This window comes from Trematomus bernacchii, unplaced genomic scaffold, assembly GCF_902827165.1.
Source record: "Trematomus bernacchii unplaced genomic scaffold, fTreBer1.1, whole genome shotgun sequence".
NCBI classification, from domain to species: Eukaryota; Metazoa; Chordata; class Actinopteri; order Perciformes; family Nototheniidae; genus Trematomus; species Trematomus bernacchii.
In genome coordinates this window covers 137,501-160,409 of record NW_022987729.1, presented here as the reverse complement: position 1 = coordinate 160,409, position 22,909 = coordinate 137,501, and the positions used below count along the sequence as shown (strand labels likewise).

The 22,909-nt window shown below is 42.9% G+C and overlaps 3 protein-coding genes across 3 annotated transcripts in view; 1 reads left to right on the top strand and 2 right to left on the bottom strand.

Annotated features, from left to right (window-relative positions):
• The window catches only part of nfkb2 (nuclear factor of kappa light polypeptide gene enhancer in B-cells 2 (p49/p100)), a 28,440-nt gene extending 23,794 nt beyond the window's left edge, over positions 1-4,646 (bottom strand). Inside the window, 4 exon segments of the mRNA XM_034145599.1 lie at positions 486-561; positions 652-691; positions 3,524-3,647; positions 4,581-4,646. Of these exon segments, the coding sequence (XP_034001490.1) occupies positions 486-561; positions 652-691; positions 3,524-3,540 (133 nt within the window). The 5' untranslated portion in view covers positions 3,541-3,647; positions 4,581-4,646.
• On the top strand, positions 4,451-11,231 carry LOC117494679 (WEB family protein At1g12150-like). Its single transcript, XM_034145608.1, has 6 exons — positions 4,451-4,477; positions 5,024-5,158; positions 9,130-9,351; positions 9,404-9,445; positions 9,498-9,839; positions 10,242-11,231. The coding sequence occupies exons 1-6, from the start codon at positions 4,451-4,453 to the stop codon at positions 10,782-10,784; spliced, it is 1,311 nt and encodes a 436-aa protein (XP_034001499.1). The 3' UTR covers positions 10,785-11,231.
• Positions 11,232-11,533: 302 nt separating this feature from the next.
• The window catches only part of glud1a (glutamate dehydrogenase 1a), a 20,789-nt gene continuing 9,413 nt past the window's right edge, over positions 11,534-22,909 (bottom strand). The window contains 10 exon segments of the mRNA XM_034145604.1: positions 11,534-12,080; positions 19,751-19,813; positions 20,052-20,111; positions 20,113-20,144; positions 20,375-20,498; positions 20,811-20,891; positions 21,115-21,252; positions 21,431-21,568; positions 22,445-22,624; positions 22,829-22,909. The exon segment at positions 22,829-22,909 is cut by the window's right edge and continues 14 nt beyond it. Coding sequence (XP_034001495.1) covers positions 11,961-12,080; positions 19,751-19,813; positions 20,052-20,111; positions 20,113-20,144; positions 20,375-20,498; positions 20,811-20,891; positions 21,115-21,252; positions 21,431-21,568; positions 22,445-22,624; positions 22,829-22,909 — 1,017 coding nt within the window. The 3' untranslated portion in view covers positions 11,534-11,960.

The following is a 22,909-nucleotide window of genomic DNA, read 5'->3' as shown; positions in this document are numbered from 1 at the left end:
CTTAGGTATTCAACCTTCGACACAGTTCATGATGTTCTCCTCTCACTGTCTCTTTCCCACGGCACAGGTCTACGGCCTTGGGTTCTGCTGCTATCTCTCTGAAGGAGGAGCAGCTTGGGCGCGTTGTTGTTGCCAGTCTGACCGAGCACAAGCCGCCATGAGGTAGTTTACTGTTCAGGGACGAAGGTTCCCTGGCGCACATTATTTTCTATGGACGAGAGCTCTAGTTAGATTCAGGGTCCTCAGCAGTTTAGTCTATCTATTGAAGAATGTTGATCATTACACTCTGAACTGGTTAAACCCTGGAGCTAGGAGGGGTCTTCAGAATTGATTGTGGCATCTCGACCGTGTGGTCAGACCGTGGCCCGTGACATGTCTTGTGAATTCTCCGGCCGAAGCTCCAGCTCTCCTCGTGTCTCTCTGAGTACTACTCTAGCTTCCTCTCTTGTTTTATTGTGTAATATGTTAACGTATTAAGGTGTTACCGGTCTCTGGGATGTACGGCTCGGTCTTGATGTCGACTGGAGGAATGTAGTCGTACGGCATCAGATTCATCTGCAGCTGAAACACAAACAGATCAATAACAAACATATAAACTGGAACTAATGTCAAATGAAATCCCACAATAATAACCAATAAGTCGTATCTCACCTCGCTGTCGTACGAGTTGATGAACTGAGCTTCAGACATCCTGTAACACAGTTAGAGTTACATATAAATGTGTCTTTGATTGTGTTTATAGGTTTATACGTGTTTTTATGTATCTTTGTTTTTGTATTCTGGATTGTGGGAAACGGCATTTCGATCTCTCCGAACACACAAACTGGAAGACTGACAATAAAGTTGACTTTGACTTTTTTATCGACACACATGTAAATATATCTAAATATGTATATATTAGTCCAGGACTACTGCAATGCACTCCTCATCGGGATCCCTAACAAAAGCATCCAGAAGCTCCAGAACATTCAGAGCTGCTAGGGTCCTGATGAGGGTCCTCATACTTCCTCACCCACCAGTGCTTCCATGGAACTGCCCCTCCCTACCTCAAGGACCCCCTCACCAGTGTTTCCGCCAGACCAGGGCTGAGAGGGCGTCCACCCCGAGAGCAGGGGGGTTGAATTTGGACTTGAGCCGTCCCAGCAAAGCCAACCTCCTCAAACCCCCCAGGACCAACCTCCTCAAACCCCCCAGGACCAACCTCCTCAAACCCCCCAGGACCAACCTCCTCAAACCCCCCAGGACCAACCTCCTCAAACCCCCCAGGACCAACCTCCTCAAACCCCCCAGGACCAAGCTCCTCAAACCCCCCAGGACCAACCTCCTCAAACCCCCCAGGACCAAGCTCCTCAAACCCCCCAGGACCAAGCTCCTCAAACCCCCCAGGACCAACCTCCTCAAACCCCAGGACCAAGCTCCGTACTATGGGAGACCGGGCTTTCTGCTCGGCTGCTCCCAGTCTGTGGAAGGCTCTCCCCGACCACATGAGAGCACCACAGACCGTGAAGGCTTTTAAAAAAGGCCTCAAAACCCATCTCTTCAAAAGAGCCTTTCCCCAGACCTTTTATTTATTACCACCCTTTTATTTTATTTGATATTGTTAGTTTTTACTGCTTTTTATTCATTCTACCGTGTTGTGTGCTGTTTCTATATTGTTCCATGCTCACTGCTTGTAGCACTTCGGGATCTGAACTCAGATATGAAGTGCGTTATAAATGAAACCCAAATATCTATATGTTCATTTTAATTCATTTCTTATTTTAAAGTTACTTAACTGTATATCATTTTAATTCTTATCTTTGATTTAATCTCTAATCTGTGTGAATCTATGCTGTTTTTCATTCTCACCCTGCTGCTGTTTAAACATCTGAATGAATAAAGCTCCATCTCATCTTAGAGGCTTTTACTCTGAAAGGGCTCAGACAGGAAACACCTCCTCTCTGTCTGACAGAAAAAGTCCCGACAAAAGAAATCCAGCGAGTTTCACTTTCACAGAGGTCCTCGAACACAACGCTCTCTCCCCCCCCCCCCCCCCCACTCTGTCACTTCCTGGAAGCAGCCGAGGAAAACCCCCAAAACTCCAGAGCGGAGGGGGCGGGGCTTATGATGATGATGTCATCGCAACAGCAGAAAACCCCAGTGTAAACATGCAGTAACATCACTGCTGTTTACTGGATACTGAAGTCTCATACTCCTTTACAGCTCAATCAACAATATACATGAAAAGGAATTCAATAATGTAAGAGACATAATGGTGCAAGTCAAATGCAGCAAATATATACAAAATTAAAGTAAATAAATACATATATTTTGATATAAAGATCTATTGATATATGTATTTGTATACTCTGCTATGTTTTATTTTCTTATTCTGTTGTTTTAGTATCTTTAATGTGTAATGACCGGTAATAAGGGGAGGAGCTAAAAGCACAGGATGCAGCCCTTTCAAAATAAAGTTGGCAGTATTTTTGGGGGAATATTTGCGCATAAGGGGTAACTAAATCCTGAAGAATACAAAAGGACTCTTTAAAGTAGAGACACTACATACTGATATACACCTGAACATCAGCAGGAGAGGACTCTTTAAAGTAGATACACTACATACTGATATACACCTGAACATCAGCAGGAGAGGACTCTTTAAAGTAGAGACACTACATACTGATATACACCTGAACATCAGCAGGAGAGGACTCTTTAAAGTAGAGACACTACATACTGATATACACCTGAACATCAGCAGGAGAGGACTCTTTAAAGTAGAGACACTACATACTGATATACACCTGAACATCAGCAGGAGAGGACTCTTTAAAGTAGAGACACTACATACTGATATACACCTGAACATCAGCAGGAGAGGACTCTTTAAAGTAGAGACACTACATACTGATATACACCTGAACATCAGCAGGAGAGGACTCTTTAAAGTAGAGACACTACATACTGATATACACCTGAACTTCAGCAGGAGAGGACTCTTTAAAGTAGAGACACTACATACTGATATACACCTGAACATCAGCAGGAGAGGACTCTTTAAAGTAGAGACACTACATACTGATATACACCTGAACATCAACAGGAGAGGACTCTTTAAAGTAGAGACACTAGATACTGATATACACCTGAACATCAGCAGGAGAGGACTCTTTAAAGCAGAGACACTACATACTGATATACACCTGAACATCAGCAGGAGAGGACTCTTTAAAGTAGAGACACTACATACTGATATACACCTGAACATCAGCAGGAGAGGACTCTTTAAAGTAGAGACACTACAGACTGATATACACCTGAACATCAGCAGGAGAGGACTCTTTAAAGTAGAGACACTACATACTGATATGCACCTGAACATCAGCAGGAGAGGACTCTTTAAAGTAGAGACACTACATACTGATATACACCTGAACATCAGCAGGAGAGGACTCTTTAAAGTAGAGACACTACATACTGATATACACCTGAACATCAGCAGGAGAGGACTCTTTAAAGTAGAGAATAAATGCAAAGTTACCTGATAGCTCCCGCCATCTTCTTCTTCTTCTCTAGTCAGATGCGATGGAGTCATAAAAACCTCAGCGGGTATTTCCACTTCCTCCTCCTCCTCCTCTTCTTCGTCGTCAGTTATTTTGGGACTCCTGGATCAACAGACAAACAACAAACAGTTAACATCGCTTTTAATTTCTGATCCCTTCCTTCATGGTCTCTTATTGTGAAATGACACGTTTGTCTTCAAGCTGCCAGAAGCGTCTCTGCACACGGTCATCATACTTATTCATCTTTCTAAAGATGAATAAGTATGTAAGCGAGGTCTGTCTATCACCTTTGCTCTAAAAACAAGACAAACACTCAACAAATAGTCTCTTTAATAAATTCAAACTAAAAAAAGGAAGATTTAGTTAATTTCTTAGTTATTTCTGACTGATTCATTTACCGCTTTTAAGAGACAATACAAATAGAAACAACTCTTACCATGGAAAGAGGTGGTAAATTGAGTTAAAGTGAGTTTAAATTCAGCTTCAAATCCACTTAAATCTTATATAATAAAGTGTGTTTTCCTCCTGCAGCTTCACAAACACATGTTCATGTCTATCTGAGCTCCTTGTGTTCACATAGAAACATCCCGATGAGTTAAAGTACATTATAATGATCATTTTAAACCTGTCACATTCAACTGAAGCTTCATTTGAAGGGTTTTTAGGATGAAATTGACTGTTTTTGCTCAAAGAGTCACAGGTTTTACGTCACATTAGAGCAAATGTGAATAAAGGGTTAATCCTGCAGCTTCACTAACACTTCTATCGATTCCTCAGCTCTTTATATTGATAATTAAACTCACTACTGGATTAAAGACGTGTCACGTGTTCTGAATTGACCAATCAGAATGCAGTATTCAACTAAACCATGTAATAACTTAAATGAACGTTACATATTTACTGTAATGGTGACAGTTAAAGGAAACGGAAGGGTTTGTTTGTCTTTGCGTGATGACGTCACTGTTCTGAGTTATAAGTTAATAAGAGTTAATATGAAGCTTTTTAATGTAAAGTGAAGTTTAAAGAGGTTTCTACCTGTTTGTGTCTCCGCTGCAGATCCGACTGTCTGAAGACACTGGGGGAAAGCTGCTGAAACACACCTGCAGCTACTTCCGGTGCCAATTTTTCAGAGTAAAACCTGTTTATTTCAACCGCTATAAGTTTTGTCTAATAAAGGTTGTTTTTGTTGTATTTACTCAATGGCTTTAGATGCTAGTTCAATGCTAGTTCAATGCTAGTTCAATGGTGTTTTGAAAAAAAAGACGTTTATATTAAATACTATATATTTATAACAATAATTAAATAATGTAATGTTCTACAATCAAAAAAGCCTATTTTAACCCTATTATGAACATTCTTTATTATTATACAAGTGTTATTTTAGATATTTACAGAGGTTTTAAGTGTTTAATTTCAAAGTAATGCTCCTGTCCGCTGCAGCAGTTCGCCGTCAGTAAACACAGACTCTTATTCTGAAGGGAAGCTCTCCGCACCGGAAGCAGCTCGGCGGTGTTGTCACGGTAACCAGCGGCCTGGCAGTCAGAGCGGAAAGCCCCGAGCTCGAGGGGAATTCCGGAGCCAAACAGCCCGCTGATTGGTGGAGGAGGCAGAAGGTAATCCCCGCCCACTCCAAGTGCTTTTATTATTACTTTTATTATATGTATTATTATTTAATTCTCTTTAGTGCAAAGTGAAAAGAAAATAATACAAAATAAATCGTGAAATTATATGAAATATTTTTTCTTTAAGTTCAATATTTTATACACGTGTTGAAAAAATTATTAAAAACTGAAATGCTAAAATTATGCAACATTATTATTTCATTATGAATGACATTTTATTTGTGATTATCAGCAAATTATCTGTTAAATATAAATTAGTTTGAATAAATACCCAGACAACAATACAATATCTGAGCCTGTTTGTTAATAAACTGAATGGTACAATAATTAAAGGGGACCTATCATGCAAAATGCACTTTTGTACGTCTTTTATACATGAATATGTGTCCCCGGTGTTCCAGGGAACTCACCAAGTGTCAGAAAACACAACCCTCTCTATTTTCCTCCATACCCAAATCTCTAAAAAAGGGGCTGCAACAGATCTGATAAAAACTGATCCAGATTTGAACACTGTCCTGACGTCAGGACGGTGCCGCTACGGCTATTGGGCCAACTCCACCAATCAGGAGGAGACAGCCACGGCCATTGCCGTTCGAAAGCGCTGGAGACGCTGTAGTACATATGCCAGGCCTGTAAGTGGCGCTGTAGTCTGCCACAAAAGCAGCGAAGAAGACTTCCCGCCCGTAGTTACCATGGTTACCCTTCTGGTTAAGCTCCGCTGTGGCTTTCTTTCTCCCTCCCCGAGGCAAGCGTTTGCTCCCGCTGCTTTAATTCAATGCAATCCCTCCCCGTCGAGGCAAGCACTGTAACTCTCTCCGGTTAGTCCACCAGCAGATGACAAACACCCACCTCTCCGCCTCTTCCAAGGAACCAGGGGACCGTGCGGCAGAGTTTCAGTTTCAGTTTCTTTCGCCGGTCAAGATGTCCGTTAAAGTTTAAATCTTCCAGACAAAATTAGAAAAGTGCCGGTCAAAGGTCTTCTTTGTTATTTATTGAGCTTTAAAACAAATGAATAACGACTCTATATAATAAAACACGGAGGACGGAGATCTCTTTTTCTCCCCCTCTTCTGACAGCCCAGCAGCTGATCAGAGCACGTCTCCCCTCTCCTGCAGGGGGGCGTGGTCAGCAGAATCAGACCCGTAGACAGCAAACAGCACATAGAGCGAAATGAGGCATGGCTAAAATGCATGATCTGTTTGGTATTTTGAAAACAGAAACGTATAAATATACCTGATATAGGTATGGCCCTACAATACATCATTTAAATATAACATGATAGGTCCACTTTAAATAACCTTTTAAAGTCCTATGTAAATATATATGAGTATAAATGGATGAAATATGAGGAACATTTTAATATAAATACAGAAAAGAGTAACTTTTTATCACAACATTTTGAATTGGTTAATAAAGATTTTGCCTCAAGACTTAAACTAAGTGCTCTGACAGGGTAACAGGGTAACACACACACACACACACACACACACACACACACACACACACACACACACACACACACACACACACACACACACACACACACACACACACACACACACACACACACACACACACACACACACACACACACACACACACACACACACACACACACACACACACCGTGTTATTGGGCTATTTAAATAAACTCTAATGGCACTTTAAATAAAAACACTTGAAACCAGATTTATTTTACACTTTATTTCCGCTGTAACATTTTAACAAAAAAGAAAATTCCCTTTTTACACAGACACAACAAATCAGAGCAGAAAATACAGTTACCTGAAAACATCCAGCATTTAAACCCCTGACATTATCCTGTAAGGCTTCAGGTGATCAAAGGTGAGACACCTGGTGTTTCTGCATAGTTCCTTAAGAGGTCAACTCTGTGGGACAAAGATTCTCTCTCTTTGATCCATTTCTATCAAAACCTGTCTGAAAATGAGCTGATCAGATTTTGGCCACTTGATGTCATAACGATGTGTTGTCTTGTGTAACCATTAGCCAATCAGCAACCAAGGTAACCCCCCCCCCCCTTATCACCATTGAGTTCTTTGTAACCACATCTCTCTCAGAGGGGCGTGGGGAGGGGCTCCTTATTTTCATCTAAAGTAACACACAGAGGCCCAATCCCAAACCACTCCCTCGACCCTACCCCTCCGTCTGTAGCCACACTCGCAGCTGAATGAAGTTCCCTCCATTAAGGGTTAAGGCGCACCGCATTGGGACGGCCTCCTCTCTCCGGCAGAAACAGGAAATGCCGCAACTGTATGTAGCAACGGTTTCAAATCAGCATCTCTTTGACCAAACATTTAAATTAAGAACTCAAATAAAACTCTAAACATCTTTCATTGTGTTACTTTTTCTGTAAAGCTCTTTTAGTTTTAAACCTGTGTAGGGTGGAGGGGGCGGTTTGGGATTGGGCCAGAGAATCAGTACTTTGGAAACAGGGCTGAAACAGAGGGGATTATGGGTAATGCTGCAATGATCTGTTTGGTGTTTCAGCCAATCAGAGACAGGCTCTGGATATATCTGAGACCTGTGATATATTGATGAAGAAGAGGATGATAGGGGACCTTTAATGTTCAGAGAGACAGAAGATAGGCGTCATACTTCTCAGACTAACTGCTCGGGGAACATGATCCGAAACTAAAAGTAAAAACAAGATTTTTGGTTTAAATGTAAAATAAAGAGTAAAAACAGCTGAAGATCATTGAGGTTTTATAAAGAGGGAACTTGTGTCTTCATTATGCAACACACACCGGAGGGTTCACGGCGACTCATTCTCTAAATGCAAATTCATCATTTGTTTCAAATCTAAGAAATAGGTTTTTGTGAGAAAAAAAAATGGTATTCTAAGATTTTACTTCCAAATCTCAACATTTCTCGTTTCCAAAAACTTTTTATTTTTTTGTATTATTATTTTTTTTAAACAAATCTCCCATTTTGTTTACAAATTTAAAAAAAAATGTTTTTGCAAATCTACATTTTTGTCTCAACATTTAGTTTCTAATTCTAAAATGTTGTTGACAAATCAATAACAACATTTTAAAATCTTAAATGTATTCGACTTTTAGATTGACGTGTTCTCTTGCATCATCACATAACAAAGACACATTTCCACCCCAGAAAGCCATTGATCTCCGTTTGAGGGGAACACACAGCTCCATCGTCATCATGTTCTAACTGCACACAGTATGGCTTCTTCTTCCTTTAGCCACTTTGGTTACATTAGTAAAGTGACCCTTTAATAATCTCCAACAGGCATCCCATAATAAAGTCCTGAGCGATGTGTAACCTCCATCTTTGATAAATATATAACCCTTAAACCCAGAGACACGGCCAAAGGATTGTGGACGCCTAAAAACACCTTTCAGTTCTTCAGATACACTTTAATCATGTTCCAAAGATTACACTCTAAACATATTCCCAGCTCTCGTGTGTGTGTGTGTGTGTGTGTGTGTGTGTGTGTGTGTGTGTGTGTGTGTGTGTGTGTGTGTGTGTGTGTGTGTGTGTGTGTGTGTGTAAAATAAGCTGAGTCCCGCCTGGTTGTACACCTGGAACACCTCCTCGATGGCGTTATCACAGAGCCATTAAAGGGAACAAAATAAAGTAATAACAGAGGCGGGGAAAGAGTCATATTCAGAGAGAAAACCCCAAATCATTTCTATACAAAAAAACTTGAACATCCCAGACAGAAACCGAATGTAATTTGTGGATTTTTTGTCGTTAACTTTTGACTTTTTTCCTGTAAATTTACAAGAAAGAAATTTGTTTATAAAAAAAATTCCCAAGTAAATTAGTGTTTTTTTTTTCTTTTTTTTCTCATACATTTACAAGTGAGTGATTCTGTTTCTTATAAATGACATGTTTTCAATTTGTGACATTTTTTCTTCTCAAGTTTTGACTTTTTTACTGTACATTTAAAAAAAAAACACATTTCTTTCCACGGAGGTTAGTATTATTCCTGCGTCCACAGACCTTTGGCCCTTAGTCACACGCAGAGGCTAGAGGCCCTTAGGCTGGAGGCCCTTAGTCACACGCAGAGGCTAGAGGCCCTTAGGCTGGAGGCCCTTAGTCACACGCAGAGGCTAGAGGCCCTTAGTCACACGCAGAGGCTGGAGGCCCTTAGGCTGGAGGCCCTTAGTCACACGCAGAGGCTAGAGGCCCTTAGGCTGGAGGCCCTTAGTCACACGCAGAGGCTGGAGGCCCTTAGTCACACGCAGAGGCTAGGCCCTTAGTCACACGCAGAGGCTAGAGGCCCTTAGGCTGGAGGCCCTTAGTCACACGCAGAGGCTGGAGGCCCTTAGTCACACGCAGAGGCTAGGCCCTTAGTCACACGCAGAGGCTGGAGGCCCTTAGGCTAGAGGCCCTTAGTCACACGCAGAGGCTAGAGGCCCTTAGTCACACGCAGAGGCTAGAGGCCCTTAGTCACACGCAGAGGCTGGAGGCCCTTAGTCACACGCAGAGGCTAGAGGCCCTTAGGCTAGAGGCCCTTAGTCACACGCAGAGGCTGGAGGCCCTTAGTCACACGCAGAGGCTGGAGGCCCTTAGTCACACGCAGAGGCTGGAGGCCCTTAGTCACACGCAGAGGCTAGAGGCCCTTAGGCTAGAGGCCCTTAGTCACACGCAGAGGCTGGAGGCCCTTAGTCACACGCAGAGGCTAGAGGCCCTTAGGCTAGAGGCCCTTAGTCACACGCAGAGGCTAGAGGCCCTTAGTCACACGCAGAGGCTAGAGGCCCTTAGTCACACGCAGAGGCTAGGCCCTTAGTCACACGCAGAGGCTAGAGGCCCTTAGTCACACGCAGAGGCTGGAGGCCCTTAGTCACACGCAGAGGCTGGAGGCCCTTAGTCACACGCAGAGGCTAGGCCCTTAGTCACACGCAGAGGCTGGAGGCCCTTAGTCACACGCAGAGGCTGGAGGCCCTTAGTCACACGCAGAGGCTAGGCCCTTAGTCACACGCAGAGGCTGGAGGCCCTTAGTCACACGCAGAGGCTGGAGGCCCTTAGTCACACGCAGAGGCTAGAGGCCCTTAGGCTAGAGGCCCTTAGTCACACGCAGAGGCTGGAGGCCCTTAGGCTAGAGGCCCTTAGTCACACGCAGAGGCTAGAGGCCCTTAGTCACACGCAGAGGCTGGAGGCCCTTAGGCTAGAGGCCCTTAGTCACACGCAGAGGCTGGAGGCCCTTAGTCACACGCAGAGGCTAGAGGCCCTTAGGCTAGAGGCCCTTAGGCTAGAGGCCCTTAGTCACACGCAGAGGCTGGAGGCCCTTAGGCTAGAGGCCCTTAGTCACACGCAGAGGCTAGAGGCCCTTAGTCACACGCAGAGGCTGGAGGCCCTTAGGCTAGAGGCCCTTAGTCACACGCAGAGGCTGGAGGCCCTTAGTCACACGCAGAGGCTAGAGGCCCTTAGGCTAGAGGCCCTTAGTCACACGCAGAGGCTAGAGGCCCTTAGTCACACGCAGAGGCTAGAGGCCCTTAGTCACACGCAGAGGCTAGAGGCCCTTAGTCACACGCAGAGGCTAGAGGCCCTTAGTCACACGCAGAGGCTAGAGGCCCTTAGTCACACGCAGAGGCTAGAGGCCCTTAGTCACACGCAGAGGCTAGGCCCTTAGTCACACGCAGAGGCTAGAGGCCCTTAGTCACACGCAGAGGCTAGGCCCTTAGTCACACGCAGAGGCTAGAGGCCCTTAGGCTAGAGGCCCTTAGTCACACGCAGAGGCTAGAGGCCCTTAGTCACACGCAGAGGCTAGAGGCCCTTAGGCTGGAGGCCCTTAGTTACACGCAGAGGCTAGAGGCCCTTAGGCTGGAGGCCCTTAGTCACACGCAGAGGCTAGAGGCCCTTAGGCTGGAGGCCCTTAGTCACACGCAGAGGCTAGAGGCCCTTAGTCACACGCAGAGGCTGGAGGTGAGGCTTTATAGGGTTGGATCATCTCTCTTTATACTTTGGTTGAGATTTGCAGAAGAAGAATTAAAGCTGTGAAACCGAAGTTTGTGCAAAAAACTGTAAACGCTGAGAAATCCTGCAGACAGACAGGAAACAGACAGACAGGAAACAGACAGACAGGAAACAGACAGACAGGAAACAGACAGACAGGTAACAGACAGACAGGTAACAGACAGACAGTAGACAGGTAACAGACAGGTGAGAGACAGACAGGTAACAGACAGGTGACAGACAGGTGAGAGACAGACAGGTGACAGACAGACAGGTAACAGACAGGTGACAGACAGGTGACAGACACACAGGTGACAGACAGACAGGTGACAGACAGGTAGGTGAGAGACAGACAGGTAACAGACAGGTGACAGACAGGTAACAGGCAGGTGACAGACAGGCAACAGACAGGTAACAGACAGGTGACAGACAGGTAACAGACAGGTAACAGACAGGTGACAGACACACAGGTGACAGACAGACAGGTGACAGACAGACAGTTGGACTATTCCAAAAATAAAATGATCCGAATATTTTGAGAAAGACTGTAGGAATAGTTTGTGAAAAAGAGTTCTAGAAAATGAAATGTTTTTAGAAAATATCAGATATTCTGTAAAAAAAATCATAACAATTTCAGAAGAAATAAAATTGGGTAGAACCCCGGAATGTTTTGTGAAATAAATCCCAACAATTTTGAGGGGAAAAATACATATTTCTGATAAAACCCGAAAGAATCTGACTTAAAACGTAACAGACGTGTAACAGACAGTTGTGTGTGTGTGTGTGTGTGTGTATGTATGTATGTATGTATGTATGTATGTATGTATGTATGTATGTGTGTGTGTGTGTGTCTCTAAGATAAGCTGAGGCCCGCCTGGTTGTACACCTGGAACACCTTCTCGATGGCGTTCACGTACGCTGCCGTCCTCAGATCCAAACCCAGGTTGTACGTGTTGGCCGTCCGCATGATTGCCTGCAGGAGAAGAGACAACAGAAGAAGAGTGAACAAGTGAGCTGATCTCTGCTGCCCTCTGGTGGACAAACACACCTTTACATGTCAGGTAGATAACACCTGTGAAATGTCTTGGTTTAAAGAGGCCGTATTCAAGGCTTAGAGTTCACAGCTACAGTTTAGAGATCACAGCTACAGTTTAGAGTTCACAGCTACAGTTTAGAGATCACAGCTACAGTTTAGAGATCACAGCTACAGTTTAGAGATCACAACCACAGTTTAGAGATCACAGCTACAGTTTAGAGTTCACAGTTTAGAGATCACAGTTTAGAGATCACAGTTTAGAGATCACAGCTACAGTTTAGAGATCACAGTTTAGAGATCACAGCTACAGTTTAGAGTTCACAGTTTAGAGATCACAGTTTAGAGATCACAGTTTAGAGATCACAGCTACAGTTTAGAGATCACAGTTTAGAGTTCACAGCTACAGTTTAGAGATCACAGCTACAGTTTAGAGATCACAGTTTAGAGTTCACAGCTACAGTTTAGAGATCACAGTTTAGAGATCACAGCTACAGTTTAGAGTTCACAGTTTAGAGATCACAGTTTAGAGATCACAGTTTAGAGATCACAGCTACAGTTTAGAGATCACAGTTTAGAGTTCACAGTTTAGAGATCACAGTTTAGAGATCACAGCTACAGTTTAGAGATCACAGTTTAGAGATCACAGCTACAGTTTAGAGATCACAGCTACAGTTTAGAGATCACAGCTACAGTTTAGAGATCACAGCTACAGTTTAGAGATCACAGTTTAGAGTTCACAGCTACAGTTTAGAGATCACAGCTACAGTTTAGAGATCACAGTTTAGAGTTCACAGCTACAGTTTAGAGATCACAGCTACAGTTTAGAGATCACAGCTACAGTTTAGAGTTCACAGCTACAGTTTAGAGTTCACAGCTACAGTTTAGAGTTACGTTTAGTTAGAGATCACAGTTTAGAGATCACAGCTACAGTTTAGAGATCACAGTTTAGAGTTCACAGCTACAGTTTAGAGATCACAGCTACAGTTTAGAGATCACAGCTACAGTTTAGAGTTCACAGCTACAGTTTAGAGTTCACAGCTACAGTTTAGAGATCACAGTTTAGAGATCACAGCTACAGTTTAGAGATCACAGCTACAGTTTAGAGATCACAGCTACAGTTTAGAGTTCACAGTTACAGTTTAGAGATCACAGCTACAGTTTAGAGATCACAGCTACAGTTTAGAGATCACAGCTACAGTTTAGAGATCACAGCTACAGTTTAGAGATCACAGTTTAGAGTTCACAGCTACAGTTTAGAGATCACAGTTTAGAGATCACAGCTACAGTTTAGAGATCACAGCTACAGTTTAGAGATCACAGCTACAGTTTAGAGATCACAGTTTAGAGTCCACAGCTACAGTTTAGAGATCACAGCTACAGTTTAGAGATCACAGCTACAGTTTAGAGATCACAGCTACAGTTTAGAGATCACAGTTTAGAGATCACAGCTACAGTTTAGAGTTCACAGCTACAGTTTAGAGATCACAGCTACAGTTTAGAGATCACAGTTTAGAGATCACAGCTACAGTTTAGAGTTCACAGCTACAGTTTAGAGATCACAGCTACAGTTTAGAGTTCACAGCTACAGTTTAGAGATCACAGCTACAGTTTAGAGATCACAGCTACAGTTTAGAGATCAGTTTAGAGATCACAGCTACAGTTTAGAGATCACAGCTACAGTTTAGAGATCACAGCTACAGTTTAGAGAGATCACAGCTACAGTTTAGAGATCACAGCTACAGTTTAGAGATCACAGCTACAGTTTAGAGATCACAGTTTAGAGATCACAGCTACAGTTTAGAGATCACAGCTACAGTTTAGAGATCACAGTTTAGAGTTCACAGCTACAGTTTAGAGATCACAGCTACAGTTTAGAGATCACAGTTTAGAGATCACAGCTACAGTTTAGAGTTCACAGCTACAGTTTAGGAGTCACAGCTACAGTTTAGAGAGCACAGCTACAGTTTTAGAGATCACAGCTACAGTTTTAGAGATCACAGTTTAGAGTTTCACAGCTACAGTTTAGAGATCACAGCTACAGTTTAGAGATCACAGTTTAGAGATCACAGCTACAGTTTAGAGTTCACAGCTACAGTTTAGAGATCACAGCTACAGTTTAGAGATCACAGTTTAGATTTCACAGCTACAGTTTAGAGATCACAGCTACAGTTTAGAGTTCACAGTTTAGAGATCACAGCTACAGTTTAGAGTTCACAGCTACAGTTTAGAGATCACAGCTACAGTTTAGAGTTCACAGCTACAGTTTAGAGATCACAGCTACAGTTTAGAGATCACAGTTTAGAGATCACAGCTACAGTTAGAGATCACAGCTACAGTTTAGAGATCACAGCTACAGTTTTAGAGATCACAGCTACAGTTAGAGATCACAGTTTGATCACAGCTACAGTTTAGAGATCACAGCTACAGTTTTAGAGATCACAGTTTAGAGTTCACAGCTACAGTTTAGAGATCACAGCTACAGTTTAGAGATCACAGTTTAGAGATCACAGCTACAGTTTAGAGTTCACAGCTACAGTTTAGAGATCACAGTTTAGAGATCACAGCTACAGTTTAGAGTTCACAGCTACAGTTTAGAGATCACAGCTACAGTTTAGAGATCACAGCTACAGTTTAGAGTTCACAGCTACAGTTTAGAGTTCACAGCTACAGTTTAGAGTTCACAGTTTAGAGATCACAGCTACAGTTTAGAGATCACAGTTTAGAGATCACAGTTTAGAGTTCACAGCTACAGTTTAGAGATCACAGTTTAGAGATCACAGCTACAGTTTAGAGATCACAGTTTAGAGATCACAGTTTAGAGTTCACAGCTACAGTTTAGAGATCACAGCTACAGTTTAGAGTTCACAGCTACAGTTTAGAGATCACAGCTACAGTTTAGAGATCACAGTTTAGAGATCACAGCTACAGTTTAGAGATCACAGCTACAGTTTAGAGTTCACAGCTACAGTTTAGAGATCACAGTTACAGTTTAGAGATCACAGCTACAGTTTAGAGATCACAGTTTAGAGATCACAGCTACAGTTTAGAGATCACAGCTACAGTTTAGAGATCACAGTTTAGAGATCACAGCTACAGTTTAGAGATCACAGCTACAGTTTAGAGAATCCACAGTTTAGAGTTCACAGCTACAGTTTAGAGATCACAGCTACAGTTTAGAGTTCACAGCTACAGTTTAGAGATCACAGCTACAGTTTAGAGTTCACAGTTTAGAGATCACAGCTACAGTCACAGCTACAGTTTAGAGTTCACAGTTTAGAGATCACAGCTACAGTTTAGAGATCACAGCTACAGTTTAGAGTTCACAGTTTAGAGATCACAGCTACAGTTTAGAGATCACAGCTACAGTTTAGAGTTCACAGTTTAGAGATCACAGCTACAATTTAGAGATCACAGTTTAGAGATCACAGCTACAGTTTAGAGTTCACAGCTACAGTTTAGAGTTCACAGCTACAGTTTAGAGTTCACAGTTTAGAGATCACAATCACAGCTACAGTTTAGAGATCACAGCTACAGTTTAGAGATCACAGCTACAGTTTAGAGATCACAGTTTAGAGATCACAGCTACAATTTAGAGATCACAGTTTAGAGATCACAGCTACAGTTTAGAGTTCACAGCTACAGTTTAGAGATCACAGCTACAGTTTAGAGATCACAGCTACAGTTTAGAGATCACAGTTTAGAGATCACAGCTACAGTTTAGAGATCACAGTTTAGAGTTCACAGCTACAGTTTAGAGATCACAGCTACAGTTTAGAAGATCACAGCTACAGTTTAGAGTTCACAGCTAGTTTAGAGTTCACAGCTACAGTTTAGAGATCACACAGTTTAGAGATCACAGCTACAGTTTAGAGATCACAGCTACAGTTAGAGATCACAGCTACAGTTTAGAGTTCACAGTGTACAGTTTAGAGATCACAGCTACAGTTTAGAGATCACAGCTACAGTTTAGAGATCACAGCTACCAGTTTAGAGTTCACAGCTACAGTTTTAGAGATACAGCTACAGTATTAGAGATCACAGTTTAGAGTTCACAGCTACAGTTTAGAGATCACAGTTACAGTTTAGAGATCACAAGCTACGAGTTTAGAGATCACAGCTACAGTTTAGAGATCACAGCAGACATTTAGAGATCACAGTTTTAGAGTTCAGCAGCTACAGTTTAGAGATCACAGCTACAGTTTAGAGATCACAGCTACAGTTTAGAGATCACAGCTAACAGTTTAGAGATCACAGTTTTAGAGATCACAGCTACAGTTTTAGAGTTCACAGCTGACAGTTTAGAGATCACAGCTACAGTTTAGAGATCACAGTTTAGAGATCACGCTACAGTTTAGAGATCACAGCTACAGTTTAGAGTCTTCACAGTTTAGAGATCACAGCTACAAGTTGAGAGTTCATCACGCTACAGTTTTAGAGTTCACATCAGCTACAGTTTAGAGATCACAGCTACAGTTTAGAGATCACAGCTACAGTTTAGAGATCACAGCTACAGTTTAGAGATCACAGCTACAGTTTAGAGATCACAGTTTAGAGATCACAGCTACAGTTTAGAGATCACAGCTACAGTTTAGAGATCACAGCTACAGTTTAGAGATCACAGTTTAGAGATCACAGCTACAGTTTAGAGATCACAGCTACAGTTTAGAGATCACAGTTTAGAGTTCACAGCTACAGTTTAGAGATCACAGCTACAGTTTAGAGATCACAGTTTAGAGATCACAGTTTAGAGATCACAGCTACAGTTTAGAGTTCACAGCTACAGTTTAGAGATCACAGTTTAGAGATCACAGCTACAGTTTAGAGTTCACAGCTACAGTTTAGAGATCACAGCTACAGTTTAGAGATCACAGCTACAGTTTAGAGTTCACAGCTACAGTTTAGAGTTCACAGTTTAGAGATCACAGTTTAGAGATCACAGTTTAGAGATCACAGTTTAGAGATCACAGTTTAGAGATCACAGCTACAGTTTAGAGTTCACAGCTACAGTTTAGAGATCACAGTTTAGAGATCACAGCTACAGTTTAGAGTTCACAGCTACAGTTTAGAGATCACAGCTACAGTTTAGAGATCACAGCTACAGTTTAGAGTTCACAGCTACAGTTTAGAGATCACAGTTTAGAGTTCACAGCTACAGTTTAGAGATCACAGCTACAGTTTAGAGTTCACAGCTACAGTTTAGAGATCACAGTTTAAGATCACAGCTACAGTTTAGAGATCACAGCTACAGTTTAGAGTTCACAGCTTACAGTTAGAGATCACAGTTACAGTTTTAGAGATCACAGCTACAGTTAGAGATCACAGTTTAGAGATCACAGCTACAGTTTAGAGATCACAGCTACAGTTTAGAGATCACAGGTTTAGAGATCACAGCTACAGTTTAGAGATCACAGCTACAGTTTAGAGTTCACAGCTACAGTTTAGAGATCACAGCTACAGTTTAGAGATCACAGCTACAGTTTAGAGATCACAGTTTAGATTTCACAGCTACAGTTTAGAGATCACAGCTACAGTTTAGAGTTCACAGCTACAGTTTAGAGTTCACAGCTACAGTTTAGAGATCACAGCTACAGTTTAGAGTTCACAGTTTAGAGATCACAGCTACAGTTTAGAGTTCACAGTTTAGAGATCACAGCTACAGTTTAGAGATCACAGTTTAGAGATCACAGTTTAGAGATCACAGCTACAATTTAGAGATCACAGTTTAGAGATCACAGCTACAGTTTAGAGTTCACAGTTTAGAGATCACAATCACAGCTACAGTTTAGAGATCACAGCTACAGTTTAGAGATCACAGCTACAGTTTAGAGTTCACAGCTACAGTTTAGAGTTCACAGTTTAGAGATCACAATCACAGCTACAGTTTAGAGATCACAGCTACAGTTTAGAGATCACAGCTACAGTTTAGAGTTCACAGCTACAGTTTTAGAGTTCACAGTTTAGAGATCACAATCACAGCTACAGTTTAGAGTTCACAGCTACAGTTTAGAGATCACAGCTACAGTTTAGAGATCACAGTTACAGTTTAGAGTTCACAGCTACAGTTTAGAGATCACAGTTTAGAGATCACAGCTACAGTTTAGAGATCACAGTTTAGAGTTCACAGCTACAGTTTAGAGATCACAGCTACAGTTTAGAGTTCACAGCTACAGTTTAGAGTTCACAGTTTAGAGATCACAATCACAGCTACAGTTTAGAGATCACAGCTACAGTTTAGAGATATCAATGAAACTCTCAGGCTCCTCCTACAATAAAACACATCAAATAGAAATAGTGTAATAAGAGTCTATATTCAAGTAATTGGAATATGATATTAGATCAATAATGAGCAAGTTGCAAACAGATGAATGTTATGATGTTCTTTACAGAGTTCAGAGGCCTGTACTACGAAGCCGGTTCAACCTAACCTGGATATGTTTGAGTTAGCCGGTTGGCCCAATCCAAAACATACGCGCTCTGGCTAAGCTGTACTACGATGCTGGTTATCAAGTGGATCGCTCAAGCCAGCCGTGTCCTATCTAGTTAGGTGCGCGTTCACATGAAAGGGGTGGTATCTGGAGCATTCGACCAATCACAAACATGGACAACCGTACTGACAGCGCAGCGTCATACTTCCTGAATGAAAAGTGAACTCTAATATTAGTCAAATATGAAGAAGTTAAACTTTAAACATCCATGACTTAAACACTTTATCCAGGATCAAAGCCACATAGCTGCACCTGCAAGGTGAATACAGCTGGTAACAGAGAAAGTGTTTGAATGCGTACATTAACAGGTTTATGATATCACTGCCCCGTCTAAGACACGATCTGACTTTAATTACATTTGACTCGAGTGTTTCGTCAACTTAATGTGTTGCTTAAAATAATACTTCTGCATACAGTATGTGACACTGTGAGTGTTGCACGGCCAGATACGGCTCAGCTGACTCAGATAAGGAAATATATGATACATTATGATATGATATGAATGACAATGGGACACATCTACGTCTGCACTCACAGTGCCGCGGACTGTACGTAATGTTACTCTGATCCGGTTACTTATGTTGTGGCAGATATTTAAGTAAGCTTTCTTAACGCTAATGTTATAATAGTCAGATTGCTCTGAAGATGGGAGGAGGGGATATTCTATTAATGTTCACGTTCACACAGTCAGTTGATTTTTGCCGGCCGTCTTTCCTGCAACGGCAGTTTTTCTGTATTTCCTCTATCCTGTAATATGAATTGATCGCTTTAAACTCCGCACACTGAGCTCTGATTGGTCAGCAGGTGGTGCTTTGACTGAGTTGATCTCTTAGCCTGCAACCTAACCTCCTCCCGAGGAGGCTAGCCGCTCAGCATGAGTTACCATGGAGATCTAGCCCGCTAAAAAGAGAACCAGCGTCGTAGGACCGGAAAGCCCGAGTTTTCCCTGAAGTCAGCTAAGAGAACATCCGGCTTCGTAGTACAGGCCTCAGGAGTTTAACAGTCTGATGGTATCAGTGTTTAGTGGCTCTGCTGTAGCGTGTGCCTATTGAAGTGTGTGTGCGTGCGTGTGTGTGTGTGTGTGTGCGTGTGTGTGTGTGTGTGTGCGTGTGTGTGTGTTACCTTGGCAGAGCGCTCCATGGTGTAGGCGAGACCTGAGTGAACGATGTCTTTCTCCGACGCTCCCTGCAACAACACAAACATTAACACACAGAATCCACCTCGAAGTGTTTCACATTTCTTTCTCAAAATGTTCTGAGTTATTATTTCACAAACAATATTATCATTTTTTCACAATATTGTAAATGTTTCCTCAAAATGTTATTTTCTTTTAGATAGTCAGATTTTTTTTCTCCACAGGTGAACAGGTGCACAGGTGATCAGGTGATCAGGTGAGCAGGTGAACTCTGCCGTTTGTACTCACAGCGACGCGGGCCTGGAACTCTGAAGTGGGAACGATGGGAATCGCACCGCCGTGTTTCCCCAAACTTCCTCTCAAGACTCTCCTGTACCGACACTGTGGGGGGGGGGGGTGGGGGGGGGGGGGGACAGGTTAACGAGGGGGAAGTTAACGAGGGGGACAGGTTAACGAGGGGGACAGGTTAACGAGGGGGAAGTTAACGAGGGGGACAGGTTAACGAGGGGGACAGGTTAACGAGGGGGACAGGTTAACGAGGGGGAAGTTAACGAGGGGGAAGTTAACGAGGTAATAACTGCAACAGGAAGTACAGATTCTCAGGTACTCACTCAGCAGGTGGTAGTTTGAATCCCTCTCGTATTTGAAGGTGAGTCGGCCGTAACTGACGTGGTTCAGATTCTTCAACCATTCAAAGTACGACACCGTCACTCCACCTGCATTCAGGTACATGTCCTGAGGGGGGAGGAGACAAGGAGAGGAGACGAGGAGACGAGGAGGGGAGGAGGGGAGGAGACGAGGATAGAGATAAGGAGAGGAGACAAGGAGATGAGAAGATACAGGAAAAAAGGAACAAGGAGAGTGGGGAAGAATAAAATATGAACGTTATTAACACCTGATCCTCTGAAGTTAAACACTGAATAAAGTTAGGAAGTAAAATCATTTAAAATAAATAAATAAATAAATAATTAAATAAATTCAAAAGAGAATATGAATAATAAATAAACTAATCTAAATAAAGTATAATCCTGGTGAATGTTTCCTCACCGGGATCACCAGCACGTTTCTCTCCAGGAAGATGCGGTCGGCCTCGGGCGTCGTCGGCCCGTTGGCTCCTTCAGCGATGATCTGCAGCAGAAACTCAGTCACTGATGCATCATGGGAAATGTAGTCAGTGTGGTTACCTCAGATACATCTCAGGGTACATCAGATACCCAGAAACCATGGGAGATTACTAGACAATGTGTGTGTGTGTGTGTGTGTGTGTGTGTGTGTGTGTGTGTGTGTGTGTGTGTGTGTGTGTGTGTGTTTGCGTGTGTGTGTGTGTGCGTGTGTGTGGTGTGTGTGTGACCTTGGCTTTGATCTTGTGAGCGTTGCTCTTGGTCAGCTGCATCTCGCTGGCTGCAGGGATCAGGATGTCGCAGTCGGCCTCCAGGATGCTTCCCTCGTAGGGAGTGGAGTTTGGGAAACCTACGATCGTCCCGTTGGCCTGGAGACGCACGTAAATAAAAAAAGTTAAAAATACTCATATGGTAAAGTACAAAATTATATTTATATTGGACGACAAAAAGAAGCTCTAGAAAGACGCATAACATTCATTTTGGAAACCAATTGCACATATTTAAGATCAGAAAAAACATGTTTGGACAGTAATCTCCAGTCCTGACCAGTTTGTATTCCTCCAGCTCTTTGGGGTCGAGGCCTTTGGGGTTCCAGATGCTTCCGTCCATCTCTGCGATTCCAACGCACTTCGCCCCGAAACGGTGAAGATAACGCATCGTGTGCAGACCCACGTTACCGAAACCCTGCAGACAAGAGTCAAAGGGTTCAGGACTCATAATGCTGACTCATGTTCAGGACTCATAATGCTGACTCATGTTCAGGACTCATAATGCTGACTCATGTTCAGGACTCATAATGCTGACTCATGTTCAGGACTCATAATGCTGACTCATGTCAGGGTTGAGGACTCATAATGCTGACTCATGTCAGGGTTCAGGACTCATAATGCTGACTCATCTCAGGGTTTAGGACTCATAATGCTGACTCATGTTTAGGACTCATAATGCTGACTCATGTCAGGGTTTAGGACTCATAATGCTGACTCATGTCAGGGTTTAGGACTCATAATGCTGACTCATGTCAGGGTTGAGGACTCATAATGCTGACTCATGTCAGGGTTTAGGACTCATAATGCTGACTCATGTCAGGGTTTAGGACTCATAATGCTGACTCATGTCAGGGTTTAGGACTCATATTGCTGACTCATGTTTAGGACTCATAATGCTGACTCATGTCAGGGTTTAGGACACATATTGCTGACTCATGTTTAGGACTCATAATGCTGACTCATGTTTAGGACTCATAATGCTGACTCATGTCAGGGTTTAGGACTCATAATGCTGACTCATGTGAGGGTTTAGGACTCATATTGCTGACTCATGTTTAGGACTCATAATGCTGACTCATGTCAGGGTTTAGGACTCATAATGCTGACTCATGTCAGGGTTTAGGACTCATAATGCTGACTCATGTCAGGGTTTAGGACTCATAATGCTGACTCATGTTCAGGACTCATATTGCTGACTCATGTCAGGGTTCAGGACTCATATTGCTGACTCATGTCTTTAGAACTCATAATGCTGAGTCATGTCTTTAGGACTCATAATGCTGACTCATACCTGGATGATGAAGGTCTTGTCCTGGAACCCAGGCGTCAGGCCGATCTGACTCATGTACGACGCCTCGTTGATGAAGTTCTCGATGCCGTGGAAGACTCCTCTCCCGGTGGCAGAGATTCTGCCGTGGATCCCGCCCTGACTGATGGGCTTCCCGGTGACACAGGCGCTCGCATTGATGTCCTGAGAGAGAGAGGACAGCTTTAAAAGTCTTTAAAGAGTGACTGAAGACCTTTAAACAGGTCAGAGACTCCGTCCTGCAGATCCAGAGTCAGATATCCTGCCAGAAAGAGATCTTAAAGAGGCTTCTTCTCCTTCCTGGTGAAGCTGTTTCTGAGTCTGGTGGTTTTAATAATGATAATATGAGTGTGATAGCTCTGGTCTCACGTTGTGTCCCATGGTGGTGGAGTAGGTGTCTGCGATCCAGGACATCTCCCGCTCTCCGGTGCTCATATCGGGGGCGGGAAC